The sequence below is a fragment of the Polypterus senegalus genome, chromosome 12 (assembly GCF_016835505.1).
Source record: "Polypterus senegalus isolate Bchr_013 chromosome 12, ASM1683550v1, whole genome shotgun sequence".
Taxonomy (NCBI): Eukaryota; Metazoa; Chordata; class Cladistia; order Polypteriformes; family Polypteridae; genus Polypterus; species Polypterus senegalus.
Window position 1 is genome coordinate 45970560 of NC_053165.1, and position 17142 is coordinate 45987701.

The 17142-nt window shown below is 39.2% G+C and overlaps 1 protein-coding gene across 2 annotated transcripts in view; it reads right to left on the reverse strand.

Moving 5' to 3' along the window:
* Positions 1-3688, reverse strand: part of lamb2 (laminin, beta 2 (laminin S)) — a 202954-nt gene extending 199266 nt beyond the window's left edge. For both annotated transcript variants that reach the window (XM_039771054.1, XM_039771055.1), the window contains exons 1-2: positions 3592-3688; positions 3288-3357 (exon numbers count right to left, since the gene is read on the reverse strand). In XM_039771054.1, coding sequence (XP_039626988.1) covers positions 3288-3318 — 31 coding nt within the window. In that variant the 5' untranslated portion in view covers positions 3319-3357; positions 3592-3688. The remainder of the gene's footprint in view (positions 1-3287; positions 3358-3591) is intronic.
* Positions 3689-17142: the final 13454 nt, after the last annotated feature.

Genomic DNA, 17142 nt, shown 5'->3' on the forward strand with positions numbered 1-17142 from the left:
AAAGTCTCAGCCTCTGAGGATATGCCCTTTGGAAACGTGGAATAACGAGAAGTCCACAAAATGACGATGCCCAATACCAAAACAAAATGGTGTTAGAAATGGTTCAAAATAAATATATGAATCCATGGCAAACTAATGCCATAAATGAAATCTTTAACCTTAAAAAGTTATTGGTTAGAACAAATCTGTCAAAATAATAATAATAATATCTGAATATGATCATAACACTTAGTAGGTATAGATTTTACACAAATATTACAAAGTCATTCTTGACACAGATATCCAAGTAGCGTGGTAGATGGTAAACTGATATCAATTTAGTGAAAATCAGAACTTAGGATGGCAGCCATTGCTGGGCTGAAAGGCCTGTTCTTGACAAAACAGTTGTAAGAGTCTAAAGGTGAATTCATTCCAAAGCTATTTTTTCTAAACACACTTCAACTTATGAATTTAGTGTGCTACAATATCTCTCTATTATAAAAAAAATCTTGCAACGAGATATGATCTTTTGAAGAGAGACAGAGAGACAGAGACAGAGAGACACTTTCACGTCCCACAACACAGGCAAGTCACGTCAGACTTACAACCTTTGGAAGCAAGTCCCGTGATACACATGCAGAGTAGGTTAGAGATAATGGAAGTAGGAAAATTCAAAAGTCTCAAGAAAATGAGAGTAAAGATCACATTAGCGCAAATGGAAAATATTACTAGGTGAAAGAACGGAACATCGAAAAGAGATTGGATAGTGTTTGAGGATGTCTGGGGGAAAAAGAGACAAGGCAGTGACTTTTAAACGGTCGAATCGCTGCACAAAATGCAGATCACGCTGCACAGGAGCAGCAGCAAGCCAGCAGCTGATCGAACAAAGAGGAGGTAAAAAAAACAACTGCTATTTCTTTCCCATTGTATCACCGCTGAAGAGGGGTTTCAGAGGAGGGGCCGCGTCTCCTTGGGGTCTGTTCAGCCCCTTCACAACATCACATAGTGCTTGGGGGGGTTGGGGTTGGCAGGCAAAGCAAACAGGGGGCAAAGCCCCCTAGTAATTACATATTATGAAGGAAGACATGTAACATAAACACCAAATAAAGTATATACAGAGTGGTGAAGCCAAAATACCAGTTGTCCTAGGTGTGCACATTCTAGAAAGGATCAATCCATAAATCAACAGCAACAAATAAGAGTGACAAGAAATGGAAAAATCTCTGCCATCGAGTAATGAAAGCTCCACAAATACCACCTGTTTAGAATAAGATTCAGCTCTTGGAATATCCACAGAATTTAAACGATAGCATTGCTGGCACAAAGCTGCAAAGTCTTGTGCTTTAAATGTCAGCCTGCTTAAAGTTTGCACATTCTCACCGTGTCCACATAAATTCACCCAGGGAACTCTGTTGACCTCCTATATCCCAAATGCAGTTACTGTAGGTATGGAGAACTGGGGACATACAGTATGTGTGAGTGTGCACTAAGATGCAGTGGCATTCCATTCAGATTTGGTGCCTTAATAAGCAGTCTTAGAAATGATGACAGAATACATTTGGAAGATTCACGTCCTAAATTAATGATACAAAAACAGCCTGATTAAACATATTAAATACCCCATGCAAAGAGAACTAGATAGATAGATAGATAGATAGATAGATAGATAGATAGATAGATAGATAGATATTCATCTTAGTATAGATAGATAGATAGATAGATAGATAGATAGATAGATAGATAGATAGATAGATATTCATCTTAGTATAGATAGATAGATAGATAGATAGATAGATAGATAGATAGATAGATAGATAGATAGATAGATAGATAGATATAGATAGATAATGAATAGATAGATAGATAGATAGATAGATAGATAGATAGATAGATAAAGTAAAATTAAGGTACATGCAGAGGGATTTTAAAAGTTTTTGGCTTTTGAGAAAAGCTAAAAAGTTCCTCTAAATGGGTTTCCATCTGAAGACAGAGACGAGTATCTTGCCCCCTTGATCACCTCCGTGTGTATGGCATGAGTCACTACGTGCCCCACCCAATCATTGTTCACAGGGTGGGGTGAGGCTCTGCACATAAACGACTTAACTGCCCTAAGCTACAGACAGCCCTACCATTTTTAACAATCAAGTGGACAATCTTTTATAACTTTGTATTATGAAATGCCAATGTATTACAAACTGAGCTCTTTTGAAATGTTATTTGTTGGTTATTATTTAATGGTGCACCTGTCCGATAAAGTCAGCTACAGTGTTGTTTGTTTATTTTTCATTCACCCCATCTGTGTTATGAATCATTTTAGATTTGAGGGGTGTGAGAAGGTGGCCACTGTGCCGACCATACTGGGTGTAAAACATGAGATTATAATGCAACTTCATCATGGGGCAAAGTTACACGCTCACTCACGGCCACTTACATCCATTGGATTTTCGTTGCCAGTTAATCTAACATATATGTCACTGAGATTATAAATTTAATTGATTTGGATTGGTTACTTATTTTGCTGGGCTGTTTAGTTTATTTTACTTTCTACATCTCATCTATCAATCAGTTCTCTAACCCACATCTCCAGTGTGTGGTCCCAAGACTGATGTGATACCACTTAACGTGGATTGTTCTTCATGAGTACATTTTGCTGGAGATCCCATATACTATATCGTATATATCAGTGATGTATTCACGAGTAGTCCACGTGCTCTCGGGAGTGTCCGCACTCACACTCTCACTCTCTCTCTCACACACACACACTGTTAGGGTTACACACACAAACAAAGTTCCCAGCACACACTTCTAATGCTCTTGCCATTCACCTGTAGTGTTTATCAGAGAACGTAAGCAGGTTGTTTCTGAAATTAAAATTCAGTATTTACAGAAGTTAATGCTAGACAGTGTTACAAAGTCACACAAAAGACACAATTATACACGACACGCCCACACATACAGTTCTGAAATTTTACAAAGTGAACTCGACTGAATAGTTTAAAACTAGTAAGGAGGAACGAAATTTTCCATCCACACTGCCAGAAAATGCAGGGGCTGGCCAGTTTAAACACATGTATAACCTCAAGCCGTTTACATTGACTATTCCACCGTTTACACACAAAAGCCCTTGAAACTGCACTGCTTCTGGGATGCGGGTAACCGTGTCAGGCGTCCTCTAATTATGGCAAGAAACCATCAAAGCCGACTTTCTGTCAGCATACAAAAATAACTGGGATCAATGCGCGCGACTTGCTCGTCTCAGCACCGCCGCGTCCCGCAGCGGCCGGCCCCGCTCGTTTTCGGACACTCACCGCACAGAAGTAGGGCGAAGATTTTCTTCATGATGACCAGCGGCCGCCTGGATGGCTGATCTTCTCAGACCTGCATTGAGCACAAATACCCGAGTCACTTTCCTGTGAGATGCACTGTCTATCAGTCTCCGCCTGAAAGGGTGCCCATGAGGAGCACTCGCCGTGCACGCGACTGTGAAAGGAGCCTGACACTTCAGCAAAGTAAACTTTAACTGAGCGGGGACAGTACGACCTGAACCCCAAGCTCTGGGAGAACCGTATTAGACCAGTGAAGCGACCTCAATCAGCCATCACAGGCACTTACCCAATTCTGAACTTCACGCCAGTGCCACTCTGACTGGTACAGCAGCACCGCTCTGTGACTGAAGTGACGGACAAACTTCTCTGCAAGTTGAAAGTGCGGAGCGGAACGCCAGACTGCGGGGCGGGACTGGCTTTGAAAACGGCCGGCATGTGTCAGCTGTCCCACTGAAATCATCTGTGCGAGTGAATGAAATAACGGAGTTGTGTCGAGGAGGCACGAAACTGAGGGAGCCGACTCACAAATAATGTTTCCAGTGCGAGTGGCTGCACGAATATGTAAGTCACGTAGCATTTATAGAGGAGACAACATTAAATTAAAGGAAGCTTGGTCGAAACAGACCAGGGGAATCTCCCAGTATTGTTCGTGACGTCTCCGTCTGAATAATAATGGTTCAGCCACCTTAAGGAAAAAGTGAATAATAATAATTAGAATAATAATAAATCGCCCTAGTGTACGTGTGTGTGTCTGTCAGTATGATCGCTCAATGATTCACTGGCGTCCCGTCCAGGGACTGTTCCTCCCTTGCGCCCAATGGTTGCTGAGACAGGCTCCGGCTGCCCCACAGCCCTGCACAGGATGAGCAGGTTTGGAAGATGAATGGATGGATGAATAGATAATAAATGGAGGAGTAGTGTCATAAGCACAGAGTACGGTGGAATTCTTACTATGTCCGACCAACATATAATAGAATCGGCCATGACAAGCGAGAATTTATTAAAATGCACCATTACATCAATCAATCAATCAACATTATTTATATAGCACATATTCATACAAAAAAAAATGTAGCTCAAAGTGCTTTACAAAATGAATAGAAAAATAGAAGACACAATAAAAAATAAACATAAGTCAACATTAATTAACATAGAATAAGAGTAAGGTCCGATGGCCAGGGTGGACAGAAAAACAAAAAAAACTCCAAAGGCTGGAGAAAAAATAAAATCTGTAGGGGTTCCAGACCAAGAGACCGCCCAGTCCCCTCTAGGCAATCTACCTAACATAAATCAAACAGTCCTCTTTGTATTTAGGGTTTTCATAGGATCATTTCATACATCTAATAATGCACTCTTTAAAATTGTTATTCTTAACCGAGTTGTAACTGGGTTGTGTGGTTTATTGTAGAACAATTGATTGGCATTTCATTTTGCACAGCATTCTTTGCATGTGAAGTTGATCTTTGGGTTTTGAAAAAGCTCCAACTATGTGCATAAAACAGAAATCAAGCAGGACACTGAGAGATGAAGAGAACCCGAACTTAGTCTGTGTTACTGTGCACAGCAAGAGCCATTTTAATACCAGGAACACATTGGTATTTCACAAAACGATTATTTAGGGAGACTGTTAATAATATTTTTTTTTTTAAAATGCCCTTTCTGGAACGTTGAATCTTTAGGGAACCATTCTGGTTCCCCAATGGTATCACTCCAAAGAACCACATATTGTTCCAGTTGATACCTTCAGTGTACTCCATACCAGTTATTGAGAGAAAATACCTCACAGATAATCACAAAAAATGTTCTATGAAAGATATCGAGATCTATGTATCATTCAATCTAAAACACATTTAGCCCTTTTAAAAAAACAAGCAATATTTCTATGTCAACGCTTAATGCTATAAAACGTTTAATAGAGTTTATTTTTGTATTGCGCTCTTCAACGAAAGCAGGCACAGAGTGCTGAGAAAAGCGCTTAGGTTAAACGCAAATAAAAACCTTACAAATAACTAATTACACAATCACTGCACATAAAAACACAGTTTCGCACAAACAATCAGGAAAACAAGGCAGTTGAAACGGAATAACATAAATGGAGGCAGAACTACCTGTTCATTAACTAAAAGGTAAACAACAGAGTCCGTTTTGACAGAATCAGAATTTAGAGAAGGATACAAATACAGGGTGGAGACATAGAAATGAAAAAGAATTACATGTAAGTTTATCCACAAGGGTGACTGTGGCCAGAGCCTATAGCAGCATAGGGACAAGGCAGGAGCCGGGAAAGAACGGCAATCTGTTGCAGGGTTAGAGAGATGGATGGGGAAGGCAAAATGAGAGATAGATAGATAGATAGATAGATAGATAGATAGATAGATAGATAGATAGATAGATAGATAGATAGATAGATAGATAGATAGATAGATGTGAAAGGCACTATACTGTATAACAGATAGATAGATAGATAGATAGATAGATAGATAGATAGATAGATAGATAGATAGATAGATAGATAGATAGATAGATGTGAAAGGCACTATACTCTATAATAGATAGATAGATAGATAGATAGATAGATAGATAGATAGATAGATGTGAAAGGCACTATACTGTATAACAGATAGATAGATAGAAAGATGGATGGATGTGAAAGGCACTATACTGTATAATAGATAGATAGATAGATAGATAGATAGATAGATAGATAGATAGATAGATAGAATGTGATGGGGCACTATACTGTATAACAGATAGATAGATAGATAGATAGATAGATAGATAGATAGATAGATAGATAGATAGATAGATGTGAAAGGCACTATACTGTATAACAAATAGAGAGATAGATAGATAGATAGATAGATAGATAGATAGATAGATAGATAGATAGATAGATAGATGTGAAAGGCACTATACTGTATAACAGATAGATAGATAGATAGATAGATAGATAGATAGATAGATAGATAGATAGATAGATAGATGTGAAAGGCACTATAGATAACAGATAGATAGATAGATAGATAGATAGATAGATAGATAGATAGATGTGAAAGGCACTATACTGTATAACAAATAGAGATAGATAGATAGATAGATAGATAGATAGATAGATAGATAGATAGATAGATAGATAGATGTGAAAGGCACTATACTGTATAACAGATAGAGATAGATAGATAGATAGATAGATAGATAGATAGATAGATAGATAGATAGATAGATAGATATTTATATGAATCATTTGCCATGCTCAAGTTGCTTAGACAAACAGTTTGAAAGACAGATAGACAAATATAAAAACACAAGCTTTTGTGTTGTATATTAAATAAGCAAGAAAGTTAGTCTGTCCGGATGTTCGTCACAACGCATTGACCAAGTGAGAGGAAGAGTAAATATCCAGAAGCTACAGTTTCGGTAATTAATATCAAATTTAAATGCATGAGCATTATTCGAAAAATTAGAAAAAAGTAAATTCTAATTTAATTCGGAAAAAAAAAATATATATATATCAAGGTTGTGAGAAATGCGGCAACATTGTCACATCATCCACACGAGGCTTCTACTATTCTAACGGGAAGGGAGAGGACGTTTTCATCGTACCAATAATTTCCAGTGAACTCTTTTTCGGATCCAAACGACTCGAATTCCCAGAACGTCTTGCATTTGCGATGTCCACAAATAAAGCGCAAGGACAGTCCTTTAAATTTCCTGGAGTTTACCTCACAGAGCCGTGCGGTTCACACTACTAGCTATAAGTCAGTCGCCTGTTCCAGAGTAGGATCAGGAAAGAATGATACGTTCCTGCTCCTACTGACGAAGCGAAAAACGTCGTATCATAAATGATTTGCAGCAAATATAATGCCAGTTTAACTTTGGAACAATATTCAAATAATAAATGAATTGCTAAACAGTAAACGGAAACAGTTTTACTTTTTTCCAATCCGAGCGACATCCAAGCAAACCCACTAGCATGGTAATAAATAACACAAAATTAATCCACAGCGATCAACTCAAAGGTCAGAGGGTCTTTTTCCAAAGTACGTCACTTATTCTGAATTTGTATGACTGTCATAGCTCAGAACCTGAAGGCGCCATGTCCTTTATTTCTAAGCCTAACTGTGGTACTCCATTGACTTATTTGAGCCAGATTGCTTTTTACTTGTCCACTGATACAATACTTAATTATAATTATGTATGCAATTGTATTATTGTGGATCAGATTTTAGAACAGTTTGCAATGCTTACTGTCTTACAATATACATTAGGTGTTTTATCTCTGCCTGCTGTTTCATTGATGAATACGTTTAATCAGTGAGTATTATTTTAGGCATCCGTCTTGATTATGTTATTGATCTGCTAGGCTGACTGTGGCTCTAAGCTGGCACACGCTGAATGAGGTGGGTTTGTTACTGTGCCCTTATTAGTCTTCAACACACCATTTTATGAATCATTGCTGTTGCTGCCAGGATAGAATCTGATGGCTTGTAATCTCACTAGAAGAAAGTGTGGCCAAGATGACAAGATGGATCAGAAAATTGGGATAATGGATAATTGAATAAGGAGAGCAAAGAAAGACAAACAAGAAGACACACAGACCTAGAACCTGAGATTCTGGTATGTGTATTGCAAAAATATAATTCAAGAATGAAGAGAATTTGTCATGTCTTACATTTTGAGACAGGCAAAAGACACACTGCTAGAAAGAGACTTTTCAAAATATTCATCCAACACAAGCGCATAAAGGCATCTCTTTAATTTCTCTTCCATTAGTTACTATACATTTTTAGCTCTTCCAAAATAAAATGATTACATTCAGAACAATGTGACTCAAAACATGTAACTGTTTAAGTCAGTTAATTCTTATTTCTGTCATGCAGCACTTTTCACCGAATATAACATTTTTATATTGGGTTTTAAATCTACTAATTCAAATAAAGACCGGCCACATATCTGATTGCATTAAAAAATACTCTGACTCCGACAATATATCTTTCTGGCTGTTTAGAAGTGGATGTGAGTTCCTAAAAATGGCTGCCATCCCAAACTGCCTGCAGCCCTGCCACTTGCTCTCGGCACTCCAGGACAGGTTTTCTGTCTCCCATTTCCCTGTCTGGCTGGAGCGAGTGCTCAGTGTGGAATGTGTGTGATGCTGTTTGCTGACCACAAAAGCACCCCTGAGTGTGACCAACACAATACCCAAGACCCCTTGGCCCCTGCCCCCAGCACACAGTGACCATGTGGTGGTAACACCATGCAAAGTGTTTTCAGTCAGGTGCAATATGATGAGTGTGCTCTTCAGATACTTTGAAGTGTTCACAGTAACTGCTGCCTGCCCAAAAACTTGTGGGGTGATCCTGGTTTTGATGCTCCGTTTTTAAATAAATTTGGTCTTGTAATCCTGGATGATCAGATCTGCCAGTCCTGGTGTGGTGTGACAAACAATTCCATTCATCCATTATAGGACTGCAGTGAAATAAAGTCTAATCCAGTAGTACTGGGAACAACCCGGGGTCAAACTATGGACTGGGGGCCAGGCCTTCTGAGAGCACACTTTACATAGACATACACACACCCACAGCGCTCATCAGGGATGTGCGGTCACCACACTAACATGGGCTAGTCCCTTCTTTTGTCCTCAAAACAGCCTCTACTTTTTCTTGGCATGGTTGCTACAAGATATTAGAAACGTTCCACTGAGATTCTGGTCCATGCTGACATGACTGCATCAGCTGCACATTCATGCTGCAAACTTCGTTATCAACCTCAAGCATTCTACTGGATTCATGTCTGGTGACTGGGAAGGCCACTGAAGAACACTGAACTCAATGTCATATTCAAGAAACCAGTTTGAGAAGATTTTGGATTTGTGACATGATATATCATCATGCTGAAATCAGCCATTAAAATATGGACAAATTGTGGCCATGAAGGGATGCACATGGTCAGCACCAATGCTCAGATATGCTGTGGCATTTAAATCTATGATTGATTGGTGTTAATGGGCCCAAACTGTGCCAAGAAAACATTCAACACACCATTACAGTACCACCACCAGCCTGGACTGTTGACACAAAGCAAGTGTAGTGCACGGACTCATGCAAATGGTGTCAAATTCTGACCCTACCATCTGTGTACCTCAGTCGAAATTGAGCTTCCTCAGACAACAGACAAAGTCTTTCCAGTCTTAAGCTATATGCCCACTGCAACCTCAGCTCAATGTTCTTGGTTGACAGGAGTGGAATTCAATGTGGTCTTCTGCAGTTGTAGCCCATCTGTCTCAAGGTTCAATGTGTTGTGCATTATGAGAAGCTCTTCTACTCAATCTTTTAATAGGGTGGATTATTAATATTATTACATTTTGTATATAGGTAAATAAAATCATATGGAAAATGTGCAGATTAAATAGCAGACCAACAGATAAACAGCTAGATGTGAAATGTGCAAAGAGATAGTAATAAAAGGCATCAGAGACAGACAGACAGACAGACAGATAGATAGATAGATAGATAGATAGATAGATAGATAGATAGATAGATAGATAGATAGATAGATAGATAGATACCGTATATATTCACGTATAACCTGGGTCTTGATAACCCAAAAAGTCGATCATAAAATCAGACCCGACTTATATGGCCGTTCAAAAATGCAACACTTAAGTTTTTTTTTTTGCCTCCTCCAATCTCACATCAGTTTCTCAGGCACATCGAATTTTGTTGCAACAGTGCAGTTACCAATTTCTTTTGCTACTTCAACGACTTTTAATTTAAAACCAGCTTCATCTTTTCTTCTAATCGAACGCTCCATCATAAATAAGGGATGTTAAAGGTGTATAAAGGTGTGAGATATAAAAAGCACTTCGGAATAGTTTGGTATTACCATGTGATCATGTGGGCACAATACATTGGCAGTGTTCTCCGTGGTTACTCTCTCAGGTGGGCTTTAGCATATCATAATCTTGGACCAATAGCGTGATTTTTCCACATTCTACTTATACGACCAATATTATAAAATACCAGAAATTATACGATAAAACCAAGCCCCGACTTATCCGCAGGAGAACTTAAACACAAGTATATACGATAGATAGATAGATAGATAGATAGATAGATAGATAGATAGATAGATAGATAGATAGATAGATAGATAGATAGATAGATAGGCACTATATGATAGATAGATAGATAGATAGATAGATAGATAGATAGATAGGGCACTATATGATAGATAGATAGATAGATAGATAGATAGATAGATAGATAGATAGATAGATAGATAGATAGATAGATTGCATTTGTCATTCTAACAGATAGCGCATCACAAACATTTGTCATAATAAAATATATTACTAGAAAAGTTTGTGATGTGCCATCATTTGTAACAGTGTAGACATAGTAGGTAGACAGACACACAGATTTACATACACAGACACTTATTATTAATTATTATTATTTTTATTTATTTTTCTTTATTACATTTTGTGTTTTGGTAAATAAGACAATATAGGAAACATCAAATTAAAACAGCTGACCACCAGATAGACAGCTAGATATAAAATGTGATATTTAAAAAAGAAAGGAATTAAAGGCACTATATAATAGACTAGCCATGTGTGCCCAACTACGTTGCGCGTGTTAAAGTTGTCTGTGAAGGGCTCCCTGTTTAAACGTGTCTGCCAGTCGTGAACTGGGCTCTTCGTCGCAAAGCATTATGATTTTTTATAAGGGATATAAAATTACAAAAGAAAACCCTTGGACATTGATTCGATAGGAACGGCCTACTCGGAATCACTGTCTGAATAGTAATCATGTGGTGGTGTAGGAGCATTTCTGCTTCTGTCCGTTCACTGTCCTTCTAGTTTTCATAATGCTGTCGTTTCCTCTCACGATCTCTTTCTCTTTCTCCAATCTATAAGGCAATATACACGGAGCAATGGTTATAAAAGGGGGACACATAGGTATCCAGGCTCTTTAAAGCATAAATAGGGATCACGTCACTGACATGTGAGCAAGCCACAGTACAACTGTGAGACGCGCAGCACTAGCCGGCTACAACGTAACAATAATAATTTCCGAAATGTGCTGTTACGTTGTCATTCATTTTACCCACTGTCTTTCTTTCATTTATATGTTACATAGGCACATACATTTTATCTTCGGCAATCTCATTCTCTAACCAGGCCTCAGGAGCTAACTAGCGTAACACTGTCCACCACCCCTTTCGTTATTCCGGCACATTGTTGACATCTGTGAGTAACAACAACGTACTAAACTGGAAGGTGGTCTACGCATGTGTGGAATTCGCGGACAAAGATCAAGATCTAAATGAAGATCTCTTTAGTTAATTTAAAGCACAACAAATTGTTTAGTTTGAATGTTTGTGTTTTGAGGTGTGACTGGAGTACTACAGTCTTCAGTAGTATAAGCCTGGAGGAGATTCTTAATACAATGCCTATGTTTTAGCTGTCTCTCTACTGCCATCTAGTGCTTCTTCTTCTAATTCATTCGCGGACAAACAAAGATTAAGATCCAAATGAAGATTATATATAGAGATACTGTAGATAGATAGATAGATAGATAGATAGATAGATAGATAGATAGATAGATAGATAGATAGATAGATAGATAGATAGATAGATAGATATTAATACCTGAAGATAAACTCGGACATACACAGCCTCATTCCCTTCATTTCCATGTATTTGTGTTCAGGCCAATAATTCCTGTTTTGGAAAAATAAAGCAACAGCAAATTAAAATATGCCACTGTAGCATGCACATCTGGAAAGATATCAGAATATATCAGGCAATGTCCAACTGAATGAAATGTTTGCATTTCTTCTGACAGATAAAAAGCAGGAGACAGTTATTGCTTAACTACTAAATACAAGAGGCAGAATGGAGGATGAACACAAACACAAGGTTAAAGTTTCATGTGTAAGCTGTTGAAAGCAACATTTGTAAACTTAAGTGAATGTATGCCCCCCCCCAAAAAAAAAATTAATACATTAAAGTGATATAGGGAAATCTGAATTTAGGAAGTTTTGAAAACTGATTTCTCCTAAATGATCCTCCATGTGCTCACCTCTGAACTGAAAATGACAGTTTCATCAGGATGTCTGCAAATGAGCTCTCTTTGCCTTTGCCTTTCTGTCATTTGGCTTTCCTCCCATTAGCTTACCACAGTAAGTGATGTCATGTCACACAGCACATATCTTAAACTCTGGTATAAAATAGGTGACTATAGTGCAAGTCAATGTAAAAAGTGAGGGATTAACACTGTCTTTGAGCAATGCTTGGACTGATCAGATGTCACAAGGTATTTTTTGTTTTTACTGACATGAGTGCATTTTGTGGAAAAGATGGGCATGGCATTACCAAATACATATTTTAAGAAGAGGATGGGAACATAGGGTGATGTGCAAGAGTGGAGGAAGATGCACACAGGTAGATTACATCCTATGCAGAAGAGTCAGTCTGAAGGAGATTAAAGACTGCAAAGTGGTGGCCAATATAATTGTAAAATCTGGGACCTGCTTGGACTATTTGGTCTCCTGATATGCTAGATAGCAGCATGTCTGGGTTAAGATTCCCAAATAGACACCCAGAGGAGTAGGAGTATGGAGTAGGGGTTATTCTGAAGAAACATTATGTCAAGAATATTCTGGAGGTGAAAAGAGTGTCAGACAGAGTAATGATTATGAAGCTGGAAATTGGAGGTGTGATGATGAATGTTTTTAGTGCAGATAAACCGCAAGTTGGGTGTGCAATGGCTGCGAAAGAAGATTTTTGGAGTGAGTTGGATGAAGTGATGAACAGTGTACCCAAGGGACAGAAAGTGGTGATTGGAGCGGATTTCAATGGACATGTTGGTGAAGGGAACAGAGGAGATGAGGAGGTGATGGGTAGGTATGGTGTCAAGGAGAGGAATGAAGAAGGTCAGTGGAGGGTGACGTAAAAGAGTGGAGGAAGATGCACACAGGTAGATTACATCCTATGCAGATGAGTTGATCTGAAGGAGATTGAAGACTGCAAAGTGGTGGCAGGGGAAAGTGTAGTTAAGCAGCATAGGATGGTGGTCTGTAGGATGACATTGGAGATCAAGAAGAAGAGTGAGGGCAGAGCCAAGGATCAAATGGTGGAATTTGAAAAATGAAGACTGCAAGGTTGAGTTTAGGGAGGAGGTGAGACAGGCACTGGGTGGTAGTAAAGAGTTACCTTCCAGATGGGCAACTACAGCAGAAGTAGTAAGGGTGACAGCAAGAAGGGTGCTTGGCATGACATTTGGACAGAGAAAGGAGGAAAAGGAAACCTGGTGGTGGCATGGGGAAGTACAGAAGAGTATACAGAGGAAAAGGATGGCACAGAAGAAGTGGGATAGTCAGAGAGATGTAAAATATAGACAAGAGTACCAAGAGATAAGGCGCAAGTTGAAGAGAGAGGTGGTGAAGGCTAAAGAAAAGGTGTATAGTGTCCATTCCAGGGGTGGGACCTGATGTGTGTCCAAAGCTACTGGGAGAAAAGGACCTGTACCAATTGGCTAGATAGAGGGACCGAGCTGGGAAAGATGTGCAGCAGGTTAGGTTGATAAAGGATAAAGATAGAAACATACTCACAAGAGAGGAGGGTCTGTTGAGCAGACGAAAAGAATACTTTGAGAGGCTGATGAATGAAGAGAACAAGAGACAGAAGAGTTTGGATGATGTGGAGACAGTGAATCAGGAAGTACAACGGATTAGCAAGTAGGAAGTAAGGACAGCTATGAAGAGGATGAAGAATGGAAAGGTCATTGGTCCAGATGACATACCTGTGGTAGCATGGAGGTGTTTAGGAGAGATGGCAGTGGAGTTTTCAACCAGATTGTTTAATGGAATATTGGAAAGTGAGAGGATGCCTGAGCAGTGGAAAAGAAGTATACTGGTGCTGATATTTAAGAATAAGGAGGATGTGCAGGACTGTAGTAACTACAAGGGGATAAAATTGATGAGTCGCAACATGAAGTTATGGGAAAGAGTAGCGGAAGCGAAGTTAAGGAAGGTGATGATTAGTGAGCAGCAGTTTGGTTTCATGCCAAGAAAGAGCACCACAGATGCAATGTTTGCTCTGAGGATGTTGATGGAGAAGTATAGGGAAGGCAAGAAGGAGTTGCATTGTGTCTTTGTGGACCTGGAGAAAGCATATGACAGGGTGTCTCTAGAGGAGCTCTGGTATTGTTTGAGAAAGTCAGGAGTGGCAGAGAAGTACGTAAGAGTTGTACAGGATATGTACGAGGGAAGTGTGACAGTGGCAGATGCATTCATCATGGAGGTGGGATTACATCAAGGATCGGCTCTGAGCCCTTTCTTATTTGCAATGGTGATGGACAGGTTGACAGACGAGATTAGACTGGAATCCCCTTGGACTATGATGTTTGCTGATGACATTGTGATCTGTAGCGATAGTAGGGAGCAGATTGAGGAGACCCTGGAGAGGTGGAGATATGCTCTAGAGAGAAGAGGAATGAAGGTCAGTAGGAACAAGACAGAATACATGTGTGTGAATGAGAGGGAGGTCAGTGGAATGGTGAGGATGCAAGGAGCAGAGTTGACAAAGGTGGATGAGTTTAAATACTTGGGATCAACAGTACAGACTGATTGGGATTGTGGAAGAGAGGTGAAAAAGGGAGTGCAGGCAGGGTGGAATGGGTGGAGAAGAGTGTCAGGAGTAATTTGTGACAGACGAGTATCAGCAAAAGTGAAAGGGAAGGTCTATAGGACAGTACCGAGACCAGCTATGTTATATGGGTTGAAGACGGTGGCACTGACCAAAAACAGGAGACAGAGCTGGATGTGGTAGAGTTAAAGATGTTAAGATTTGCAAAGGGCGTGTCGAGGATGAACAGGATTAGAAATGAGTGCATTAGAGGGTCATCTCAAGTTGGACGATTGGGAGACAAAGTCAGAAAGGCGAGATTGCGTTGGTTCGGACATGTGCAGAGGAGAGATGCTGGGTATATTGGGAGAAGGATGCTAAGGATAGAGCTGCCAGGCAAGAGGAAAAGAGGAAAATCTAAGAGGAGGTTTATGGATGTGGTGAGAGAGGACATTTAGGTGGTGGGTGTAACGGAGCAAGATGCAGAGGACAGAAAGATATGGAAGGAGATGATCCGCTGTGGCAACCCCTAACATAAGCAGCTGAAAGCAGAAGAAGAAGAATATGAAAAGAGATGATCATGTTCAGGTATTAATTATTACTATTTTTAGGGGCTTTGCATATTGTAATCTTTTTAGTTAGCCAATAAAAGGTGTCAATTTGCTTGACTTCTCACTACATCCATAATGGCTAACACCCTAGTACTATTTTAACAGATTTGCAGATTTGTTCTAACCAATTGGACTTTTCTAGGTTAAGATTTCATTTCTGACATTAGTTTGCCCTGAATTCAAGTAAATAGAGTTTGCTACTTTATTTTGTATTGTTTCTAATGTGGATTTGTTTTGGTATTGGGTGCTGTAATTTTTTGTACTCATCGTTAGTTCGTGTCTGCCGGTTTCTAAGGGACGTGTCCTTGAAGGCCGTGACCTTGATGTTAAAACACGATGGGTTAAAAGGTCAGCAATTAATGCTGTTTCCTATGAGACTGCAGATAAAATGAACCTTTGTGAATCGTTTTGCTTTCTAAAAACACTTCTCTGGTTGTGAACTGAGGTGGCATGGTGGCGGAGTGTTAGCGCTGCTACCTTGCAGTAAGGGTTCACGTCCTGGGTCATTGCGGGATGGAATGACATGTGCTATCCGTTTCCTCCGAGTGGTCTGGATTCATCCCACAATTCAAAGATATGCCAACCAGGTGGACTGGTGATGCTGAATTGGCATAGTGTGTATGTGTGTGTGTGAGAGTGTGATATACTGGCATGCTCTCCAGGGATTGTTCCTGCCTTGCACCCTGTGCTATCCGCATCCATGTGATCCTGCTAGGATAAAGCAGGAAATGGATGGATGGAAAATCAATGGTAGAAATATTGGAAAAGTCAACTGACAACCTGTAAATAGTTTGTACCTTAAACTCTGATATCCTTATCCTGTTATGCAGTTATTCACCTGGGCCTTTCTCTTCTTTTCCTATCCTGGTCTGTCATCTTCTTTCAAGACAATAAGTGATGTGTTTGTATTAAATCTTGATTTTCTTAGCAATCTGTTGCCTGGAATACCCTTCATATTGTAAAGCAACAATAGAGTGACACGTTTCTTGCGAAAGATGTTTCCTTTTGGCCATTTTTGAAGACAGAACTGAACTTTAGGAATGCTGGTACTTTGTAATACAAGGTTAGTCCATTTCCTTGCTTTATTGAAGAGAATAACAGGTTTCAGTGGTGCTAATGTAATAACGAAGATTTCTCTAATAATCCATTAGCATTTAAATATGACTTATTAAGAAATAAGCCAAGAGAGCTGACCTTTAGGGCACTGGAATACCAACACAGGACATTGCAGTCATATGTCAAAAATAGAGTACTTTCAAACAGTAATGGCCATTAGAAACATTTCCAAATATCTTGGCTGTAATTTTTAAGTCAGTTAAATGGTATTTTGATAAAAAAAATCTACAAAAAGCATGCCAATTTCTAGTTTGTTCAAACTTTTGAACACTAGAGTATTTATTTATATATACATATAAGTGTATGTTTTAAGGAAAATGTTTTAAAAATGTTAACAGGTGGTCCACATATGAAACACAAAAAAAGACAAACCTGTTCGCAGCTTACAAATGTGAAAATAACCTCAAATTGACATCTCGTTTATGTTACACTTCAATGTCTCTGTAGTCCGTACCTTCTTGGAAATTACAGTAAAATC